Source organism: Zalophus californianus, chromosome 4 (assembly GCF_009762305.2).
Source record: "Zalophus californianus isolate mZalCal1 chromosome 4, mZalCal1.pri.v2, whole genome shotgun sequence".
NCBI classification, from domain to species: Eukaryota; Metazoa; Chordata; class Mammalia; order Carnivora; family Otariidae; genus Zalophus; species Zalophus californianus.
This window is the reverse complement of record NC_045598.1, coordinates 32,319,323-32,341,666: the sequence shown is the minus strand read 5'-3', so window position 1 is coordinate 32,341,666 and position 22,344 is coordinate 32,319,323. Positions and strand designations below refer to the sequence as shown.

General features: G+C 55.5%; 1 protein-coding gene across 8 annotated transcripts in view; it reads left to right on the top strand.

Annotated features, from left to right (window-relative positions):
* HIVEP3 (HIVEP zinc finger 3) overlaps positions 1–22,344 on the top strand; it is a 480,349-nt gene that overhangs the window by 441,806 nt on the left and 16,199 nt on the right. For all 8 annotated transcript variants that reach the window (XM_027607320.2, XM_027607348.2, XM_027607357.2 and 5 more), the window contains one exon: positions 20,116–20,291. In XM_027607320.2, the coding sequence (XP_027463121.1) occupies positions 20,116–20,291 (176 nt within the window). The remainder of the gene's footprint in view (positions 1–20,115; positions 20,292–22,344) is intronic.

Sequence of the window (22,344 nt, the reverse complement as noted above, 5' to 3'; positions counted from 1 at the left end):
TTTTCTTAGCTGTAAATCACAGGAAACTTTGGCCTTTTCCACCTTCGGGTGTTGTTTGAAATGAGGCCCCCTATAGGGAAGGCGGTAACATGGTGTGAGCCCAGCCATGGCAAGTTTGGGTAAGTCTGTCCCCTCTCTGGATCTCAGCTTCCTCCTTGGTAATTGGAGGATGTGAGAGAGGGCTTGAGTCTTAGAGTCGGGACTGGGGTCTGAGCGCTGACGGCTGGCGCTGGCGCTGAGATTCTGGATGGGGCCTTTGCTCTTTATAGAGAACCTCAGTTCTTATCTGTAGAATGAATGATTGCCACCTGGCCTGGGGGAAGGCTCTCTGGCTATCATAATGTGACATGGAGGATCTTTCCAGCTCTTGTCAGAGGATGAGCTCATTCAGCTCTGCACTCGATCCTGGGAGGAGCTGTTGCTCAGATACAGTCTTCAGGGAAAGGCCCGGGCAAGGGAGCTGTGCAGGCTATTGTGAGCCCTTGTCTCTCCCTGAGGAGAAGCTGGCCTTTTCTAGCTATCAGAGAATCGAATCCAAGCTCAACTGCAGGGTGCCCCTGCTTGGGCAGGAGCCTTTGGCTGTATGCCCCAGCCTGAGATGAGACATCTGTCGGGAAGAATTTCTTTCGGAGCCCAGAGCTGGGTAATGGGGATTGCTTGCCTGAGCACATATAGGTGAAGGGACGAGGAGGGCAAAGGAGAGCCTCAATCGCTAGGGTTCTCTGGCCCCACAGCTTAGAAAAATGAGAAGAGAGTTACTCTTTCTCCATGGCCTGTAGTCCCTTGGGGGTGGGGTCCCAGCTGCAGGGTCTCCTCTTCCTTGCCCGTCCACAGGGTGGAGGCCCAGCTCCAGGAGACACTGATGCCTCCCACCAGCCATACCCTGCTGCGCTGTGTCTGTTCGCCTCACTCTTTGGTGCTCCTAGGGTGCCTTTCTCCACTCTGGAGATGGAGAGTCCTCTGGGGGCTGTCGGGAACGCCAAATAGAATCAGACATGTGAAACCCTTGCCCAGAGTCTGGCACACCCCACCCTAGCCCATTGCCAAGCAGAGGGAGGGGGGGCATCCTTCACTCCCTGCATGCCACACAGAGCCCCCGTCTCAGTTTGGCAGTAGACCACGGTGACAAGAGCACGGCTTCGGCACCGGCCAGACCTGGGTTCAAATCCTGACTCTGTCACTGATTAGGAAGACTTAACCTCTCCATGGCTCAGCCCTCTCAGCTGGAAAGTGAGAATTCTAATGATCCCTATTCACCAAAGTTGTTGAGAATAAAAAGAAACAATGTTTGTAAATACCTGGCACAGGGCCTGGCACGCAGTGAGTTGACCTCTTATTCTGCCATGAATTATCAATATTTACTTATATGATTGCCTCTTCAAGTAAAGGGTAAATTCCTGGGTCTCCTGCCTTTTACAAGCACTTTGTGGTAAAGTGGACGGAAGCCAAATGGCCTGCGTGGGAATCCAGGATCTATCAGGGTGCCCTTCTGATGTGAAGTAAGCTAGATAACACCTCCATGCCTCAGTTTCCCCATCTGTAAGATGGAAATAGTAACAGTAATTCCATCTCAAAGGGTTTGAGTGAGGATTCACTAAGATGCTCCATGTAAAGAATGTCCAGTGCTTGGTGCATAATAAGTACTCAGTGAAAGTCTACTATTACTTGTATTACGAAAGGGTCCCCGGAAATCATTTCACCCAAATTCCTCTCTTTGCCAATGAGGAAACTGGCCCAGGAAGACATTAATATGGCGTGTTAATGACAGAAGCCATCCTGTTGACCTCCATTCAAGACATGCCAGTGGGAGGAAGGGAGGAAGGGTGATGTGGTCGTGTGTAGGAGTGTAGGGGGACACATGTCATCTTGCTGATGGCAGGGACACGGTTCTGGCGTGCTACAGAGTGGGAAACCTGCACTGCTTTCAGCTCCCACGAAGAGAGATGATTGACCCCAGAGGATGCCTTTGGTTCTAAAGATAACATGGGGCAGCCTGGTTGGGGGGGGCCACGACCCACACAGGTGGAGGAGGGCACCCCCCCAGGGGGTGGACCGTGGCTGGAGAGGTGGAGGGACCCAGCTGGGGAGGCCTTGAATGGAGGAAATATGAACTAAAGAATTCGGGGAGGTTTGGACATGGCAACTCGCCCTCCACTGGTTCAGGGAGAAAGTGGTTTGTTTGTTTTTTTCATCGTACTTTTAACTTTTTTGTATGTTTGTCATAGTTTCAAAATAAAAACGTAAAATGAAAGAAGAGAACCAATTTGGCTCAGAAGAAAGGCAACTGAGGAAGCCAGAAATCAAGGAAAGAGTTGAAAGGGGGATGCAGGCTGTCAGGGGCTGTCGGGAAGATTCCTGGGCAAGCAGAGTCAGCCAAGGCCAAGAGGGAGAGCTAAGGGCGTCAGACCAAAGGACAAGTGGGGCCCGAACTCCAGGCAGAATTTTGGACCTGTGCTGTCGACGGGTGTCATCTGTCACCGTGGGTGGCTTGCCGACAAAAGAGGGATAGCCCAGCCGGTAGGAGGGTGGAGGGAGGTGTGTCCTGGGGCACCGAGGGGAAGACAGATCAGGCCAGAGCAGGGCAGCAGGGGGTGGGTATGCCCGGCAGGCAGGTTCCCAGGAACATGGTGGCAACAGACTGGGCAGGACGCAGGAGCCCAAATGAGCCTAAGGCAGCCAGCAGAGAAGCCAGGCTGTGAGCGAGGCCTTATGACCCGTTGGCAAGTACGGCCGGCAGACTGGGGCCAGGAGGCAGCCAGCCAGGGGCCAGGCAGGGCTTCCGGGGACTGGAGCCAGGAGCAGGGAGGGCATCTCCCCAGGGGTGGCGGCAAGGAGCCGAGGCAGCAGGCAGGATCCAGAGGGCGAGGGAGGCTTGTCCAGGCTGTGCTGTTCAGGAGTCTGAGGGGTCAGGTAGGAAAGTGTGTTCGCCCCGTGGGGGCCAGGTTGGACACAGGCTGATTCTGAAGGAAGGAGAGCCATCCCCTCGCAAAGAGGAGGCGGCCAGTTCTTGTAGACTTTGAAAACTTCAGCAGATCCAACAGCTGGGCCGCCTCAGATCCGTCTCTTGGAAGTTTCTGGGACTGCTTAGCTTGTGAGCTCAGGAGCAGACTCTAGGAACCATGATTTTCCCGAGGGTTGTAACCCACTGGTGGTGGCATTCTGTGGACTCTGGGTTTTCATCATCGCAGTGAGTGGTTAAGCCCTTCCAATGAGGAAGGCAGCTGGGGACTCGCATCCTCCTCTGTGATCAGCTGTAAGGAGGGAGGAGCCCCTTGGGGCCGAGCAGGAGATGGTGGCTTGAATGGGTCTGGAACCCGGGGAACCCAGTGTCCCCTAGGGAACCAGCTGCAGGCTGAGCAGTGACCCAGGAGCTCCCACCAGGGTATGGATGGAGGCAGCCGAGGTGGGACTTGGGCCCAGCTGCGGCCCCTGCCCAGACTCCAGCAGTGGTCCCAGGGTCTGGCAGAGCAGGCACCCACAGGGTGTCCCCACACTGTCTAGGCTCTCTCCCTCCCCCTTTTTAAGGGTCTTTGTTGGCCCCACTCCTCTAAAGGACCTCTGAAGGTCAGCCCTCACCTGGGGCCGGGGAGAGGCTGCTGTGAATGTATAAGGCTCTCCCTGGGGTCCAGTAGGTCGGGGCATGATGCCTGCTCAAGTCCTCATCAAAGGGGGGGGTGCCCTTCCCCTCTGAGGCAGGACAGCATGCTGAAAGCAGCAAGCCGGGCTCCCCCAGGCTCCCTGGCATCCCTGGCCTTGGCAGGGGGAGCCTTTCTCTCTAGGACAGCAATGAGATGGGGGTCTAGTTCTGGTCTCTGCAGGAAGGCCCAAGGAGGCAGTTGGGGTCCCTGCAGGCTCTGTAGACAGGCCCAGCCATCTCCCGTAGTGCCCCAGACATGCTCTCCACACCCCAGCTGCTGGGTGGACCTGGGGGACACGGTCGCTCTCCTCCCCAAGAATCATGGTGCGAGCACACCATGCTCGGATCACCGTTTCCATCCTTCCAGGAGTTTCTCCCAAGCCACGCCCCCTCCCAGGACTCCTGGGCATTTGGCTCCTGCCAGTGTTGGAGGTTATAGCAGGTTCTTTGTGTTGCAGCTCTCTGAGTAAGAGCCTCCCACAGGCCATGATGCAAACCATCAGGGGGCTTTTAGGCGGCACCAGGACAAATGCTCACGTTTTATTTTAATGTGTGTTAGAAAGATGTCACCAGCACGGGAGACCTGTGGTTCCATGACCGTGAGTCCTTAGGATGAAGCTATGGCCGGGCGGGCCCTGCAGACAGTGCTCAGGAGGACTGTCTCTGAGCTCAGATGCTGGAGAGCCCGAGGTGTGTGGCCTTGGGACCAGCCCCCAGGAGTGTCACTGCGGGCCTTTTCCACATTCACCGGCAAGAGCACTTCCGGTGCGTCAGGGCATGGCAGTAATTGGAGGGAGGCAGCAAGGGACTGGAGGGTGGGCCCTCTGCTCTGGGTCCTCTTCTAAGAGTGTGGGGAAGATCACTGCGTCTGGAGCCCAGGAGGCCTGGCAGTGACCATGGCTTTGCCCTGTGGGCCATGTGATTTGGGGCAAGCTGTGAGTCCATCCGCACCAGTGGTTCCTGATCTGGAGGGTGACAGGCGGCATCCTGGGCTGAGGTGAGGATTAAATAAGCAGATAATAAGATTAAATAAGGAAACACCCCCTGCCCTCCCCCAAGCGTGGAAGCAGCCTGCTGCCAGGTGGAACAGTGCCTGCCGGGAGGCTGGCAGGACTGGGGGGTCTGGGAGCATGGCCTGGAGCCCGTCAGTCAGGTTGAGTCCCCGCTTCATCACCTGCTGGGCGTGTAACCTCTCTGTGCCTCCCTTTGTCCCCTGCAAAGTGGGGAGAGTCCTAGTGGCGCACTGAGTGTCAGCTTGCGGGCCCCTGTCCCTCCACCCTGGCACCTCCTGGACAGCTCAGCATAGGCGGCCATTGAACAGAAGGATCGGGCAGCGCTCTGGAAGCACCTCTGAGGACTGGCCACAGTTGACAAAGGCATGGGGAGGGGCAGGGGAGGGAGAAGTGTTCCAGACAAACAACTGGCAGAGGCCGAGGCCTGAGGCTAGGGGAACAGGAGGCTGGTGAGGCTGGAGGGAGGCCGGAAGTGGCAGTGAAGGGGGTGGGCCACCAGAGAGGAAGGATGGGTGGGGAGGTGGGGGTGGGCCTGGGGTCCTGTCACAGGTGTCGGTCGTGGGTGGGGAAGGCCCTCTACTCCTTTTCATTCATTGCATTTTTGTGAGGGGAGAGTGGGGATGAACAAATGGGAATTACTGTAAGTTGTAAACACATCATGCATTCGGAGCTATTTTTAAATCCCCAAAGCTTGGTATTTCTGTGACTCCACCACAGAGTTGGCCCTAAAGCCTAGCTCAGAAAGAGTCTTTGCTGGCGCCCCAGTTCCCTCGCAAACACCACCTCCTCAGTCTTTTCTCCCTGCCCCAGCCTCTGTGCAGCCCATGCTTCTCTGCTTCTGGGCCTTTGCTTGTGCTGTTCACTCCGCTTGGATCTCCCCTTCTTCATCTCCAAATCCTCAGAGCTGAGCTGTCCTTCCAAGCCCCGGTCAAATACCCGCATTCCACCGTGCCTCCCGGACCTCCCCCAACCCTGCCATGGCCTGCCAGGCCCCATCTCTCCTTCCAACCCCCCCGGGACATGTTCTCTTAGCTTTGCTTGACATTTTTATTTTCTGTTTGCTTCGGACAAAGGGATGTTCCCCCCTGGTGGCCAGCCTTGAAGCCCACAGGCAGGGGCAGTCCGTTTCATAAAATCCACAGGTGATTTAAACATGTTAAGCTGAAAAATGTGGGCAGTGGGCCCAATAAGAATGATCTTTGGTGGGACACGGTGCCGCTTAGGGGCTGTGTGGCTGAGGCACGTCACTGTGCCTCTCTGAGCTCAGTCTCTCCATCTCTGGAACAGGGACAGTGACCTGTACTTTCACAGGCTGTTGTGAAATCCGGAGGCCGCTTCAGCCTCCTCCAGCACCCCCAGCGAGTACCCTGTGGGTCTGCAGGAATGTTAGCGGGTCTGTTCTCTTTCAGCCATTTCGAGCTGACTCTGCATCTCCTCTGAACTTAGTTCTAGCCACAGGGTCACTCGGAAAGGCACCACGGGCTGTAAATAGCAGTCGTAAGTGACACTTGGTCCAGGCTGGGCCAGTGCTGCTGGACAGGAGCCCAGGGCTTTCTGGAGACACTGTGTGTTGACTCAGTTCTCTACTGGGCACCGCGCCTAGTGCAGGGAAGTGTGTGGGGAGCAACGGGTCGTCTGTAACGAGGGCACGCCCGGGCACATCAGTCCTGCTTTGGGTCCTGGCTCTGCCGTCAGTGTCTGTGTGACCTTGGGGAAGCCACAAGCCCTCAGATGCCCGGGGTCAACTTCCTTAAAACCTTTCTGGTGGCTCTGTTCTCCGAGTGTAGCTAGACCCTCTTGAGAGCTCCTGTTCTATCTCTGGAACTCTTCCCTGTCAGCTCTCGGCCTGCTGAGAAGAGCATTCCTTGCCCTTCTGTGCCTGGGATTTACCATTCCCCAGCCCCGTGGGGAGCCAGGTTCTCCCACTGTGAGGTGGGGCTTCAGCCCCACGTGGCTTCTCCCCAGCAGCCCTCCCTGTGCACACTCAGGGGGGCGCCCAGGTAGCTGACTTCAGCTCTGGTGAGCACCAGCTGAGGTGCGGCACGCGGTCCCCTGGGCCAAGCCCTGTCCCAACGGCAGTCACCTGGCCCATGGCCCACTCTTCACCTTCCCCACCTTCAGTAAGAGCAGCTCAGTACAAAACTGAGCACTAAGCACTTCACACCTATAATTCCTAATCCTCATCACCACCTGCTAAGTCATATTTATCCATGTATACACATGCACACACGTGTCCATTCTGCAGATGAGAGGCTCAAAGAAGCAAAGGGACTTGTCCACAGCTCAGGTCCTGAGGAGCAGAGCTGGGATTCAAAGCCAGCCCTATTGGCTCCAAATCTGTGTTCTTTCCTCCACAGCCTTATGCACCCCTACTTTCTGCGCCCTCTGACTTTGGCCACCTGCATGGCGAGGTCCTGGGGAGACCCTGTGGCTGCCCCTCCATGTGCCCAGGGCCAGGCCCCGAGTGGACCCCCTCCCCCAAATGCTTGTGCATGAAGATGTTGCCGGTGGTGGTGCTTCCCTGGGGCCCATGGTGAGGGCTGGACATCTCTCCCCTTTCCCTCTCTCCTTCCACGCTCTGGAGAACAGTCACCCCAGCAGCAGCATCTTGTCCAGCCCCGAGAGCTAGAGGGGCGTGGGAGCCAGAGAGGAGGGTTGGGGGTTGGCTACCCTTCCTCGGCTGCTCACTGGTTGTGTGACCTCAGGCAGGTTGCATTACCTCTCCGAGGCTCCACTGCCTTATCTGGAAAGAGGCACGACATTACGCACCTCGCTGATTTCTAGTAAGGGATAGACGAGCCCCCGTAATGAGGCAGGCGCCTTGTTCGCGCTAAAGGATCACAGATGTTCACTCTGTACCGTTGTTGCTGTTGTTGTCCGTCCGGCACAGGAAATGGCTCAACAGTTGTGTTGAGTCCAGTAGCCGCAGGCAAAGCCATCCTCAGCAACTCCATCGGACTGGAGACTTTCCACTTCACCTTGACCGTAGAGGTGATCTAAGGCTCCAGTCGACAGAGGCGCTGCTTCTCACCCCACCAGAAGATTAGGAAGAGCCTTCTGAGGCTGTGTCAGCAGCTGTGATCTTTGGAGGCTTGCAGCCCCAGGGTGAGACTGGGGGTCACAGAAGTAGGGTACCTGGCTCCCAGAGAGGAAGGCTGTGAGGTGTCTGAGGAGAAGGGAGCGTGGCAACAGCCTTGTCTGAGGGGCGGTGCTCAGCCAGGGAGAAACCTTTCCAGGGGGTTAAGAAACTTCTACATCCCCTCCACTTGCATTGCAGGATTTCAAAAGCACCACGTCCATAGTGACCTCCGCCTCATTTCGCGTACCCTGGGTCTGCTTTCTCACGTCCAGCACCTGGTCACGGTCAGCTTCCCTGTGCTGGGGACCCATGAAGTGTTCTCTGCTGACTGCTCCGCGCCCCGTTCCTCTCTGACGAGGTTTCGTAGAAACGGCGTGTCCAAAGGCTAGCTGAGCGGGTGGAGGCAGCGCTCGGCCGGATCTTCACGGATGAGCTCTGGATTGCCACGTTTCCCACCCTGCCTACCTCTCTGCAGAGTGTGGGTTCCATCTGTCATGCTAAGAACTGTCCAGAGCATTGAACTTTTTAACTGAAGGGAAGATGCGATGTGGTCAGCAGGCAGGAGGTCAGATGGTCCGTGGCCACTCCTGCTTGTAGCTGTGCCCTGACCCCCTCCTCCCCACACTCCCCTGGCTAGGACACTAATTGGGCCACCGTGTTGCAAGGCCACAGGGTTCAGGGGATGGGTTGGAGAGAGGCTATGTGTCCAATCAAAGCCAGCATGGTTCCACCTGATTGGGGAGTCATGGTTTGCGGCTTTCAAATGCAAATAACCGAATCCCGTTATTCTTAAGCTTGGAATTCTTTTGAAAGCTGTCGCCCACGTTGCACCTGTATTATCCTGATCTGGTTTCTAATGGTTTGGTTAACTTCACTGAGGCTTCTGCTGCCCCCTGCATTTTCTTTATCTGGACCTTGATCCTTCCGTCCTCCTGATCTCCATTTCACAAGTAGTCTCATGTGGGTGGACGGCCAGAGTCTAAGACTGCTCAAGCTCCCTGTTGCATTGATCATGTTCATAGGGAAAACTGAAGCTGCCATCGGCCACGTAATCACCGGCAAAGTTTGGATGCTGGGATGCTTCACATTCCAAGTCAGCAGTTCCATCTTGTTCCTCACCACCATCACCTTGGTTGGGGCCTTGGAGGGCTTCCCAGGGCACCAGCATCCCCATCAGCATGTTTTGGATTGCTTTGTAGACCTGACCATGGCGAGGGAGGAGGAGAAGGAGATGGCTGACCTCTATCGTAACTGCCTATTATTCCATCAGCTGGTCCACAGGTGGCCACAGATGGACAGTCCTCCTGGCATCGTAGCACCAAACCACTGGCTTCCTTTCTGATTCAGGGCAGGGGCACATCTCCAGGCTTCTCAGTCGATGGACAACTGGGCCATTTGGTTTTCCTTACATTGTTGAAGAAGAAATTTAACTGCCATGAGGGCTATCAAGGCAAAGTGCTAGAGGGAGAGGGCAAGTACTGACTGAGCCCTCAGTACATGCTGGGTGCTGTTCTAAGCATGTAACTTGCATTAACGAAGTTAACCTTACAGTGATCCTGTGACTGTGTACTATTATTTTTCAGTAATTTTCGAATGGAAACCTATCATACATACAGTCCAAGTCCTAACTATACAGTCCATGAGCTATTGAATACACACAGTGAATACACCGGTGTCACTATGCTCTGTTATCCCCAGGTCAAGAAATAGGACATGATCTCCATTTTACAGATGAAGAAACTGAGGCACAGAAAGGTTAAGTAACCTGCCCAAGGTCACGCAGCTAATAAGGGACAGAGCCTGGTTTCATCCTTGGCAATTCTGGCTCCTAAGCCTGATTCCCTTTACTGCTGCACTTCTCTGCCCCTGGAAAAGCTGTTACCAGGGGAGAGCACCAGGATGAGACCTTGCATTCAGGGTGAGATTTGAATACACATCACAGCCTTTTCTCATCTTATTTGCATCTCAATGCATATGTATCTCTGCTCGGGGAAACACTGAAGCTTCACAGATCACCGTGGCACGGTGGTCTTAGCCATTGGCTCACAAGCACTGATCAGGCACTTAGTGTATACACGTAGGTCAGCAGCTGCTGCTGTAAGACAGACTTGGTCAGCATCCCTTCTAGATGCAGCCCCAGCATGTGCTTCCAGAACACGGCCCTGACTGAACACCCCTCCCCAGCCCCCGCCTCCTGCGAGACACAGGCCCAGCCTTTGTGCTGGCATCTGAGACTTTTCTTTTCTAAGCCGGCCGCAACATGACCTTCCCGCCTCAGTTCCTGCCACGGGTCATACAGAATTGTACCGTGGCTTCCACAGTAGAATTTCTGGGAAAAGCACCTATCCCGACAGCCCTTTCTTTTTCCGTGATAAAAGATTACCCCTCGGACCCTGGCTGACTTTCTTGTCGGTGTTTTTTCGTCAAGAGTAAGGCAGGTATTCAATCTCCAGGATCTGGTCCTGTCCCTATTCTGGGCCCACTTCCTGTCTGGGGAACAAGGAAGTGAGGCTGGAAGAAACGAGACCATAGTCCTGCTGCAGCTGGGCTGGGTGCAGCCCCACCCGAGGGCCCTGGGGGCCAGGAGCCCTTCCATCTTACGAAGGACAACCCGGAGGGGCCGGGAACAGCCTGGGGAGGCCTCCAGCTTCCATCCTGAGTGGCGTAGCTGGGGCTATGGAAATGACAGGCCTGGAGGAGAGCAGTCTGGAGTGGAGTGGCCTCCTTTGGAGACTGTCACATGGAAGAAGAGGGGCACTAGCCAGCGCTCAGACTGCAGGTGGGAGCACAGGTTGACCTCTTTAGCTTTAATAGGAGAAGAGCTGCCCAGAGGTGGAAGGTGCTGCCCAGAAACCGTGAGACCCCAGGTGCCCAGGCATACGCACCTCTGGGAGGGCGTGGAATGGGATCCTCCTGACCGTGACCACATCAGAGGATGCACAAGGCCCCCTTCCCCCAGAAGTCAGAGGTTTTAAGGTCCTTCCAAGCATGGATGTTCTTTAACAGTAATTTTCAAATTGTTTTTAAACTCACAGAACTCTTTGCTGAAAGGTTCAGTTTGCGTAGATGCCCTACTCTGAAAAACAGCTCGATGTAGTGGGGGGGGGGGATGCCAAAACCCCGCTGCTCAGCCTCCCCACCTCCGTGAGTCCTGAGCATGGTTTGAAAGTCATTGTTCTAGAACCCTGCAGGCCAGGGCCTGCTGAAAGCTGGAGCAGCTCCATATGCTGTGCACATCTAGGGAGTGTGCGTCTCTTTGGCAGTTTCACTTCTCTGAACACGAGAGGCCCAGCTTCTGGCTTCCTGCCTCTCTCCCTAATCTCCCTGTCTGGTCGGAAACAGGGCCTTTGGCTGCATTCCTTTGACCCCAGCCAGCACGGGCCCAGGCGTGGTGCCTGCTTGGTGGTTCTGGGTGTCTGCACTTGGTCGTTCACCCCACAACATCTCCACGAATCATACCAATGTCTTTAGAATAAAAGGCACCTCCTACTCTTAGCTCTGTGCCTGGTTAGTCCCCAGAGCGGCTGCTGCCTCCTGGGCAGCTGGTGCAGTCTGCTGACCTGCCCCTGGAACGGAAAATCACTACGGTAAAACTGAGGAAATGGCCCAGAGGCACAAATGCAAGCCTGTGAAATGGACAAGGACTTGCTCCAGTGGTGGGAGTCCTTCCGGAAGGTGGAAATGAAGGCTCTTTGATCTGCTTCTCTCCTGCCTCTGTCAGGCCAGCCGACCTTGAATCTGCATCGTCTTTCCTCCTGCCTCTGCCCTGGCTTGGGCTCCCTACAGTCACCAGATGAAAAGCATTTCTTCTGAGAAAACCACCGAAGACCCACCCCGCGGGTCCTCCTCTGATCATCCATAGCACTTTGTACATTGTCTGGGTTACGGTTCCTCTTTGTTTCATGATCTTGTAAGTATCTGTTCTTCACACTTGAGACCAAGGTCCAAGTCTTACTCAGCTTTGTATTTCTGGCCCTGGCCCAGCCTCAGGCTCAGACCAGGCCTTAGGAAGTACTGTTGAGTAAATACACAGAGTACTGGCTTAAAGTAGACACCCCGCAGGTGGGCTCTGTGCCTGCACTTGTATTGCAGAGGGGCTGTGCAATCCCTGGACGGCAGCTTCAGTGCCCCTCACCCCAGATGTTGTGATGGAATGTCATCTCTGCACAACCCCGCAGAAGGAGAATCCAGGATGCACCTAGAGCCCAGTGGGAACATCCGCGTGTGGCCCAGAGCTGAGCATCCCTAGTTTATTTTTCACAAGGGGTGTGTTCCCTACAGTATTTGTAACAGATACACAGCTCAGTAGGCTGGACCCCGTACCGCTTGGTCTTCTTCCCACATCCCTTCCTTTGAGGCTGTACCACGAGAGCAGCGCGTCCCAGGCTCTCTGTGGTGGGACCTTCAGGGACACAGTGACCTCTGGGAACCCACTCTAACCTCACTTCAGGGGACACAGGCTCCCTGCAGAAGTGGGGACTCAGAGCAACGATGTGTGCACCTCCCATCACATCTTCCTCTTGCTTGGCATGATTATATGCAAATTTGGAGGATTGGTGAGAGTTTAATGATAAAATATTAATAATTTATGGAAAAGTCAGTAACATATCTGCAGAATATGCTCAGAGGAGCTCAGATTAGGAGGGTAACTTGGAGGCCACGGAGTTCACCCCCTCATTTAAGAGAAAAATGCAGCTTGGTGGAGAGAAAAGTCATGGACTTGAAGGTCAGACAGGCCCCTACCAACTTCATGACCTGGGGGAAATTACTTTGAGTCAGAAATTTAGCTCTGGGCTGGATCTGCCTCTCTTTCTATTTTATTTGCCCGGAATTATCTTTTAAAACAGGTGATTTCAGGTGTTAGTCAGAATTGCATAGCAGTTAAGCACCTGAACTTTGTTAACATGTGACCTGGGATCGAATTCTAGCTCTGTTAACTTACTGGCTGTGTGGCCTTGGGCAGGTTACTTAACCTCTCTGTGACTCCAGTTTCTCATGTGTACATGAAGATGATGAGAGCCCCTGTCTTAATGGGCTGCCATGGGGTTTAAATGAGGTAATGCATATAAAGCATCTAAAACAGGGCTGGGTGTCCAGGAAGAGGTATATAAGAGTAGACTAATATTATTAGTTTTTTAAAAAATCTGTATTTGTGGTTTTCTTGAAAACCTGGAAGATATGACAACATTGTGCAACCCTTGAAAGGTGTAACCACTGTGCCTTTAGAGAGGGACTGTGTCCTGCCTTCTGGCCCACCTCGGCCCTTACCCCCGGGGGGTGGCTGCCCTCTCAGTCATGTTGCCACCCTCCCCACCTAGCACGCTGAGCCTCCATTTGGTCAGGAATAAATATCTATTTATGTTTATTGGAATAAATATGAACTACTTAATGGGTAACCGTGCCCAACTTACAGCACCGTCATAGGAGTAAGCAGGCTCTTCCCAGACTGGCTGACACCTCTGGCTTGTCAGGGCAGCAGAAGACAGGCAGGTGGTGGGGCTCAGAGAAATGACTCCCTGTCCTGGGAGCTGTGAGTCCGCTGCACCCAGGCCTGTCAGCGACGGGGGCTGTCTGTGGCCTCTGAACTGTCAGAGGGCAGGTCACTTCTCCCCCTGGGTCAAGGGCAGCCTTGGGGGGATGGGGAGGAGCCAGCAGACCTGGGAGGCAGAACCGTGCCCCTCGGGGCCCCACCATGGTTTTCTGGTTTCCTGCCCTGGCTTTCTGCAAGGCATTTTTCTGTAGCTGTCAACACCTGCGGGTCCCACCCAGAGCTGGCGGCCCTTTCAGGAAGGGCTGGGTGGAGAATGATGCTGTTCTTGTTTGTCTGCAGTGTTAAAGGCCCCTGGGAATCCTGGAGAAGGAAAGTGCTAAGGAAACCTTGGTCAACATCATCTAAAAGTATTTGTGCAGCAAGTCTATGCAGGGATAGGGAGCTGGGTGGAGAGATCGCTGACTGGCTGGTCTTGGCCACATCACTGAAAACTCCTGGGGCCTTGGTTCTCTTTTCTGTAAAGTGGGGACAATGGTAAAAGGCTGATTGGGAGGACCCGTTGAGGTCAAGCATGTGATGGGGCTTGGTATAACTCAGGGCAATGAAGATCGACTGTTTCCAAGGGACGGGAAGTGACTTAGCCAAGGTCACCCAGCAAGTTCGAGCAGGAGCCAGAACTCGGGACCCAGGTCTCGTGCTGACCTGTGAGCAGAATAGTTCCTACCAGGGAGTGGAGAGTGTTCAGCCAGTCCATCATGGCTAGGAGGGACTGGCTCTGTGCCATGCCCATGGGGAGGCCACTGCATTGTGTTGAGCCTGTGCTCATAGAGTGGGGATGTCAAGGCTGAGAGTGTGATTATAGCAGACCCAGAAGGAAGGCCTTGGTTTGGCTTTCATATGGGCAGCCGAGGAGTGCTGAGCACTTGCTGGGTGTCAGGCGCCATGCTAAGCCCTGGGGATATACCAACAGCTGAGGTGGCTGTGGGCCCTCCTTCGTGGGATAACGGGAACTACACTTGTTGAGAAGGCCATCCCAGTGCACACAGCTTGAGCCACGCCGTGAAGGAGGAGCTGGTGGGACCCCTGCGCTCGGAGGTGCAGGAGAGGGCTTCAGAGAAAGGGACCTTCTGGCAAAGCCCTGAAGGAGCAGCAGAGCCAGTCAGGTAGAGGGGGTAGAGCTGGGGAGGGCAGAAGCCCGGAGGAAAGGGACCCTGAGGCCCCCCCAGTGATGTTTGGCATGGTTGGTGGGAAGGTGTAGGGGGTGGGGCCCTGGAGAGGTAGCCGAGCCAGGTGGTGTGCTGGGCCTCTGCGCCCGTCTTCTGAGTGCAGGGACAGGGTCTTACCCTGACAGAGATGGGGGAGCGTCACCCCCAGGCTGGGAGGAGCAGCTTGACTGCACGTGTTAGGGCCCCCTCCCTGTGGCTGCTCTGTGAAGAAAAGACACATCCATGTGGGAGAGAGGGTGGTGGCTCCGGCTAGTGCGGGCAGGAGGCAGGCCTCCTGGGACCATACTTGGCGATAGCACGGACAGGCTGTGGTGATGGGCTGGGCATGAGGAGTAAAGGCAGTGGGGGCACTGAGGAGGAAGCCCCGGCCACCAGCCTCACTGGCTACACACGTGTGTATACTGTTTGTGGAGACAGGTACCCAGGAGGAGGTGGTACTGGAGGGGGGACATGGAAACGTGGTTCTGGGCATGCAGGGCGTGAGGTGCCTGAACACCACCAGGCCAGATACTGAGGGGGCATCTGGATGTACAGCAGGGAGGTCAGACCTGGAGAGAACAGGGAATCCATCGGCATCCAGGTGGAAAGTCAGGCGTGCGCGGGGGATGTGGGGGGGGGTGGGGGGTCACCTGGGAGGGGTGAGGGGAGGAGAGTGCAGGCTGGAGCCTGGGGAGTGGCAGCATGGGAAAGGGGTAAGGAAGGAGCCTGCAAAGAAGGGTCATCAAGCCAAAGAGAAGCCTCTAGAAAGTGGCAAAAGGGCAGACAGGAAAAGACAGCTGTCCTTTGGATTTAGCAACGTGTGATCTTGGCAAGGAAAGTTGGCCAGGGAAGCTGAATTGTGGGGGCTCAGGAGTGGGGGTGGTGAGGAGGCAAGGACAGTAAGCCTGGGCTACCCTTTCCTGGCTTGGGCTGAGAACGAAGCAGAGGAAATAGTAGCTGGAGGGGGTTGGGGTAAAGCGAGGCTTTGAGTTTGGTTGGTTGACTGGTGACAACATTGAACTGAGCATCTGGTCCATGATGGTGGAATGTGCCAGAAGGCAGAGGCTGTGGAGCTCCTGGGGAAGGAGAGGCTGATCCTTAGCTGGTAGGGAGGATGGCCCCATGCAGGAGGAAGATCCAGCCCACACTGGACGGCTGCCCCATGCCTGTCCTTGGGCTGGGCCCTTTGGGAACCACAAAGTTATTGGGCTGTACGAATCCCGGTCTCAGGCTTCAAGGAGCAGAGAAGTCAGAGGCTCCGGGCCATTCAACCAGGACTGCACTCTTCAAGTCCCGGGGCCCTTCAGGAACCATCCTCCTCTATGACATTGGATCAGCTGGTTGCTGCCCACTCCAGTCCTGTTCTCCTGGCTTCCAAACCTCCTGAGCTCCCAGGAAGTCGCTGCTTCGGGGTAGGCATTGGGGCTGTGTTTCTGCCCCCCCCATCACATTGGGGAGCCTCCTAGACCCTCACACCACCCTCTTCTCATTTTTCAATCCTCTCCTGAGCAGGCGTCTTCCTCCCCACAAATCCGCATGGCCCATCATGAGTCCTGAGGATTTCCAGCCATGTCCTGCGCATCTCTTCACATCCTCCTTACGGGCATCTCACACTCAGAAAAGGCCGAGCGTCCTGCATCGCTCCCCTCCAAGCCCACGGATAGTATCACTTGAGCCAGCCTAGTTGAAAACTTTGACCTTGGTTTCTGCCTCCTTGTGACCCCTGCCCCATCCGATGGCCACCTGTCTTAGAACCCGGGCCTCTTGCTGGAACTTGAAGTCTCTCCTCCTCCAGACCGTTCCCTGTGATGCCAGGGAAGCATTTTCTCTCTGAGACTTTATCTTTACGACAACTTTGATCAAGTCTAAACTCCTTAGCATGGCATTCGGGGCTGATGGGGATGGTGATCCAGTCTATCCTGCCCATCCCACCTCATCTGCTCTCACCCACCAAGTCCGTCAGGCCGCTTAACACATCCTGCTTTTGCTCCCGGTCCCTGCCTGGAGTGCCCCCTTCCTGCCTCCATCTCTCACCATCTCTCACCATCCTCCCACCCCCCTCCAAGCCCCCTTGTGCTCCCCAGCAGGTTACACACACCTTCCATGGTCAAGGCATCCAAGTCAAGGCACAACCCTTGAAGGTTCAAGCAGAGTTCTTTCTCTGTGTGTGTATGTGGGTGCACGCACGTGCATGCATGCACACACATAAACTTGAGCCGGGGAAGACTGCTTGTCGTCTAAGCTTGCTATGGAGGAAGAAATGAGGGGTCTGAGAGCAGCTGCAGGAGACAGATTCTAGTACCTGACTCTGAGTTGGCTTGAGCTTCGGGCAGAGCCCGGATACAGAAGGGTCAGAGTGGTGGTGGGCCTAGCTCACAGTGCCCAGCACAGCAGTGGGCTGGAGGGCAGGGGAACACTTAGGGACGCTTTTGTCATTGGAAGTTGGAGGGGAGGGGATGTCATGGACCCACCAGGCGGGGCCAAGTGGACGTTAGTGTCCAGGGGGTGGCAGAGCCTCCAGGGCCAAGAAGAGACCAAGCCAAGGCCATTCTCACTTTTCTCTTCTCTGGCTGGGAAAAGGGTGCTTGAGAGATGACCCACCTTAGAGTGGGTCACGGGGGCCACAGAGGGACATAGGAATTAAAATCCGGGTGTGGGTAGCTGATTTGGGTCCAGGTGTCCTGCTGCGTGAGGGTGAACCACTGTCTCTGGGAGACAGGCATCCCCGGTTTGCCATAGGGGCCTCTTCATAAGAGTGACAAGAGTGATTTCTCCCCGCCACCCGCCACAGCCTTCACTTCCTCCCCTTGAACACCAGGTGTCACTTTGCCCTGGACTGGGTGAAAGGTGGCCCCTAATCCGAGAACAGGGTGCCCACCACTGGCCAGTCAGGGCCTGTAAAGAGAAAAGGCGGTTTTAGACAATAGGAGAAGCATTGGTTGGCCAAAGCTGAGCTGAAAAAAACCAGGGCCCACAGGGACTTGTGGACAGCAGTGCATGTGTGAGAGTGAGTGTGTATACGTGTGTGAGTGTGTATGAGTATAGGTGAGAGTGTGTGCCTGAGCGTGAGAGTGGGGAGGTGTTGCTTGTGAGTGTGTATGTATGGGTGTGTGAGTATATGAGTATGGGTGCATGTGAGTGTGTGTGAGTGCATGTGTATGGGTATGAGTGTGTGTGTGTGAGTGTATGAGTATGGGTGTATCTGAGTGTGTGTGTGAGTGTATGAGTACGGGTGTATGTGAGTGTGTGTGTGAGTGTATGAGTATGGGTGTATCTGAGTGTGTGTGTGTGAGTGTATGCGTATGGGTGTATCTGAGTGTGTGTGTGAGTGTATGAGTACGGGTGTATGTGAGTGTGTGTGTGAGTGTATGAGTACGGGTGTATGTATGTGTGTGTGAGTGTATGAGTATGGGTGTATGTGAGTGTGTGTGTGAGTGTATGAGTATGGGTGTATCTGAGTGTGTGTGAGTGCATGCGTATGGGTATGAGTGTGTGTGTGTGAATGTATGAGTATGGGTGTATCTGAGTGTGTGTGTGTGAGTGTATGAGTACGGGTGTATGTGAGTGTGTGTGTGAGTGTATGAGTACGGGTGTATGTGAGTGTGTGTGTGAGTGTATGAGTACGGGTGTATGTGAGTGTGTGTGTGAGTGTATGAGTACGGGTGTATGTGAGTATGTGTGTGTGAGTGTATGAGTATGGGTGTATGTGAGTGTGTGTGTGTGAGTGTATGAGTATGGGTGTATCTGAGTGTGAGTGCATGCGTATGGGTATGAGTGTGTGTGTGTGAGTGTATGAGTACGGGTGCATGTGAGTGTGTGTGTATGAGAATGGGTGTATGTGTGTGTGAGTGCATGAGTATGGGTATGAGTGTGTGTGTGTGAGTGTATGAGTATGGGTGCATGTGTGTGTGTGAGTATATGAGTATGGGTGTATGTGAGTGTGTGTGTGAGTGCATGAGTATGGGTGTATGTGAGTATGGGTATATGTGAATGTGTGTGTGAGTGTATGAGTATGGGTGTATGTGTGTGTGTGAGTGCATGAGTATGGGTACATGTGAGTATGGGTGCATGAGTGTGTGAGTGCATGAGTATGGGTATATGTGAGTGTGTGTGAGTGAGTATGGGTGCATGTGAGTATGGGTGTATGAGTGTGTGAGAGTGCATGAGTATGGGTATATGTGAGTGTGTGTGTGTGAGTATGGGTGTATGTGAGTGTGTGTGTGTGAGTGAGTATGGGTGCATGTGAGTATGGGTGTATGAGTGTGTGAGAGTGCATGAGTATGGGTATATGTGAACGTGTGTGAGTGAGTATGGGTGTATGTGTGAGTGTGTGTGTGATGTGCCACCTGCTGGCTCCCTCCCATAGAGTCCCCTCTTCCAGGTCATCCTGTGACATCCTCTCAGCCATAAGCTCATGGCCCCTGGAGAGTAGGACTGAGTCCCAGCTGCTGTCCCGACTGCCTCACCTTCTCCCAGCCACCTCCCTGCCCCCTGCACCTGCCCCGAGTTTGAGTGCCAAGGCCCCTGGGCAGGGCCCTGTTGTATAGCATGAGTGGGGGGCACAGGCAGGCCTCGTGCTGGGTGCTGGGGTCATGCTCAGCTGGTCGAGAGGCCGCACCTCGCCTAAGGCACCCATGCCATCAGAACCCCCCGGCCTCATGCATCAGAAGGTTCTTCTCCTGGAATCACACCAGCAACCACCCACACTGGCCCCATCAGAGCCTTTCCTGCCCTAGTCAGGAGATGTGCACCCCTTACAGCATTAGAAGCTAATGAGGCATTTTGATGAGGATCATATTGCGTGAGCCTCGTGGGCTTCCTTCTAGGTGGAAATAAGAGGATTCTGGTTCAGGTCCAAGAGTGCTGGTGGCCCCGAGTCCTGGCAGGTGGGCTGGCTGCCCCAGGAACTGCCCTAGGAAAGCTTTGGGCCCTAATCTAGTGACCCCAGGGGATTCCTGGGGTCAAGGTAGCTGGAATCTGGGTCCTGAGAGCTTTACAGCTCATCTGGAGAGGTGGTCAGGAGGGCGCGCAGAGCTCCTAGTTTCTGACTCTGAGAACAGGGAAGTGGTGGTGGTCCCTCCCACCTCCCCTCACACCAGTGTCCAGGTGGCTTCTGAGCAGACGGTTTTAGCACTCCTGGGCGGTGGACAGGCTTTGGAGCAGGCAGGTTCAGATCCTAGGTCTATATCGTGCTCGTGATTGTGATTTAGTTCGTGTAAAGTGCCCGGCGCGGAGGGAGTGCTCGGCAGATGGGAGCCGCTGAAGCTGCTAGAGCGTGGTTGTTACCTTCTGTCCCTCGCGCTGTGACTCTGCGGGCCCAGAGGGGCTGTCCTTTGCGGGCAGAGGCTGGGGCCAAGGCTGGCTCTGGAGCGGAGACCCTCCGTGAACCTGTGGCTTCACTTCCCGGCAGGAAGCACAGGGTCTGCTGCCTCCGGAGGGAAGAGAGGGGGCGGCCTTACCGGGCTGAGGGCACAGCAGGCGCAAGGGGTCCATGGTGGATCCCCAGGGCGACTACCGCCCCCCCCCCCCCCCGCACTGCCCCCACGTGGTTCTCTCTGGTTCGCGTCCTCCTCGCCCAATATCCGCGAAGGGCTGGAAGCGGCTAGGAAGCGTGTGCATCTTCTGAGGTGGGAACCAGCCTCTTCTCCTCCTTTTTTTTTTTCCTTTACCATGACGCCTGTTGCTCATAGGTACAAATCAAACGAAGAGTATGTATATGTGCGAGGCCGCGGCCGAGGGAAATATGTTTGTGAGGAGTGTGGAATTCGCTGCAAGAAGCCCAGCATGCTGAAGAAACACATCCGCACCCACACTGACGTCCGGCCCTATGTGTGCAAGCACTGTCACTTTGCTTTTAAAACCAAAGGTAAGAGACAGTCAGCTGGAGCACTGCCCCGGCCCACTGTAGGGAGCTCCCCTCCGGGAGCCCTAGCACAGAGCTCAGAGGGCCGGACGGCTCTGCCTCCCCCCCCAAAACACTGCCTGGGCTCCCCAGTGGCAGAGCAGCCGGCTCCAGACTGGGCCGTGGCACCCCCTGGCTGTCCCAGCCTGTCCTCTTGGATCCCACACAGCTCCTCCGCCTGTGTGCTCCCCCCCCCGCCGCCTGGTGGCACTCTTGCACACGGTTCCTGGTTTTCATTTTCCCTCCTCACCCTGTCCCGCTGCATGTCTCCTTAAGCCTTTGATCCACTGAGCTGGTGAGCTCCAGCATCCACACTTGTCACCACCACTCTTGCGACTCCATTCCACTCTGAGCCACTTAGCACACTCGCATGGTCACTTCTCATGGCAGAGCTCGCCCCTGCCTCCACCCACCTCACCACTCAGACCATGTTCCTGCCCACCCCAGCTCCTCCGCAGCTCTCAGCACAGGCCCGCCCGCCCCCCGCCCGGCTGGCAGCCCTGACCTGCCCGCCCCGGCCACACCCCGAGGCAGGCTCAGCACAGGCTCTGGCAGTCATCTGAGAAAGGAAGAAGGGTACCGCTGCAGCCCCCCGGACCCTCGTGTGAACAAGTGAGGCCGAGTCCTCCCCACGCACTGCGCTGACTGTTCCCACAGGCCACGCAGGGAAGACAGGGCTGCTTGCACATCGCTTCCTGGTAGCTGAGCAGAGGGACAGAGGTGAAGCCCAGGAAGGCTTGGGGCTCTCGACCCCCCTGATGGCTTCCGCCTCTTGTGCTTTGCAGATTCTTGGGTCAGGGTTTGGGCATGAGGGTCCTGCCTCCCCGCTTTGAGCACGTGGGGGGCCTCCATGCTGGCCCCCACTGGAGCCACGTGGCATTTCCGCGGACGGAACCTGAGAGCAGATTCAGCTGTGCCACTTGTTGATCTTTCTTCTGTTGGTCAAGCTGCTTCTAGCCAGAGAGGTCAGGCCAAGCCCTGTGGAGTTCGCCAGCCTTCCTCTCTTCCTCTTCCTCTTGCTGGCTCCCTCCACTCTCTCTGGACCAGGTCCGGGGCAGCTTACCACATCCCCTGGCTCGTGGCCCCTCTCTGCCCGAGCTCCGTCTCTGCTCTCCTAACCCCGTCCACCGACCCGTGCCCTCCTCTGTCCTCTGGCCATCCTTCTCAGTGGACCTCAACCTTTCCCACCTAGGTTTCAGGTGGCATGGAGGTGCCCTCCCTCCCACTTTCTTTCTCTGATCTTTTGCTCTCTTGGCGTCTCATAAACAATGTTCCAAAGGGTCCCCAGAGAGGACAGATAGTCCTGGAGCCCAGCCCCCTGTGTCATGGGTGCATCCAGCCCCAGAGCCCTGCCAGGTCCAAGGCAGCGCAACCCAGCATGCCTTGACCCTGGATGTGGGCTCTGTCCCCACTGTGTCCCCTAAAGTCCCACTCCCTCTGGCCTTAGGCGGCCAGTGGAACTTATGGAACAAGAAAGATAGGAATAGTTGACTGATAATTTTAGTAACAGAGTAAAAAGCCTCTTGTCCAAAACACCCTTGAAGGTGAAGAAAGCAGGTCCCCCCACCCCAACCAAGTGACTGTTAACTCTAGAGCTGTAACAAGAACCTAGGATCCCTACCTCAGGGCATTACCCCCATCACCTTCCTCTCCGTGAGCAGATCCCCCCCCCCTTCTCTGGAAGGAATGGCAAAATCAGGTGACCGATCAAGTGGCCTCTAGAGTGGGTCACAACGGCTGCCCCTGCTTCCAGGCTGTGTCCAGGGGACCACCCTGTTCTGCTCTCGGTGTGAGGAGCCCAGTCCTGAGAGTACATCCCAGGCCAGGGCCATCCAGAGCACACCTGTGTCCAGCGCCCAGAGAACCATCTCGGGGAGCCTTCCCCCTGCCATGTGAGACTAGAAAAACCCGTCTTAAGTTCCCAGCCAGAGCAGTCTCTCCAAAGAGGGGTCCCTTTTCAGTTTCCCCCTGCCCTTTGTGGAGAGAAGAGGCCTGGTCCCTGGCAGGAACACCTCTT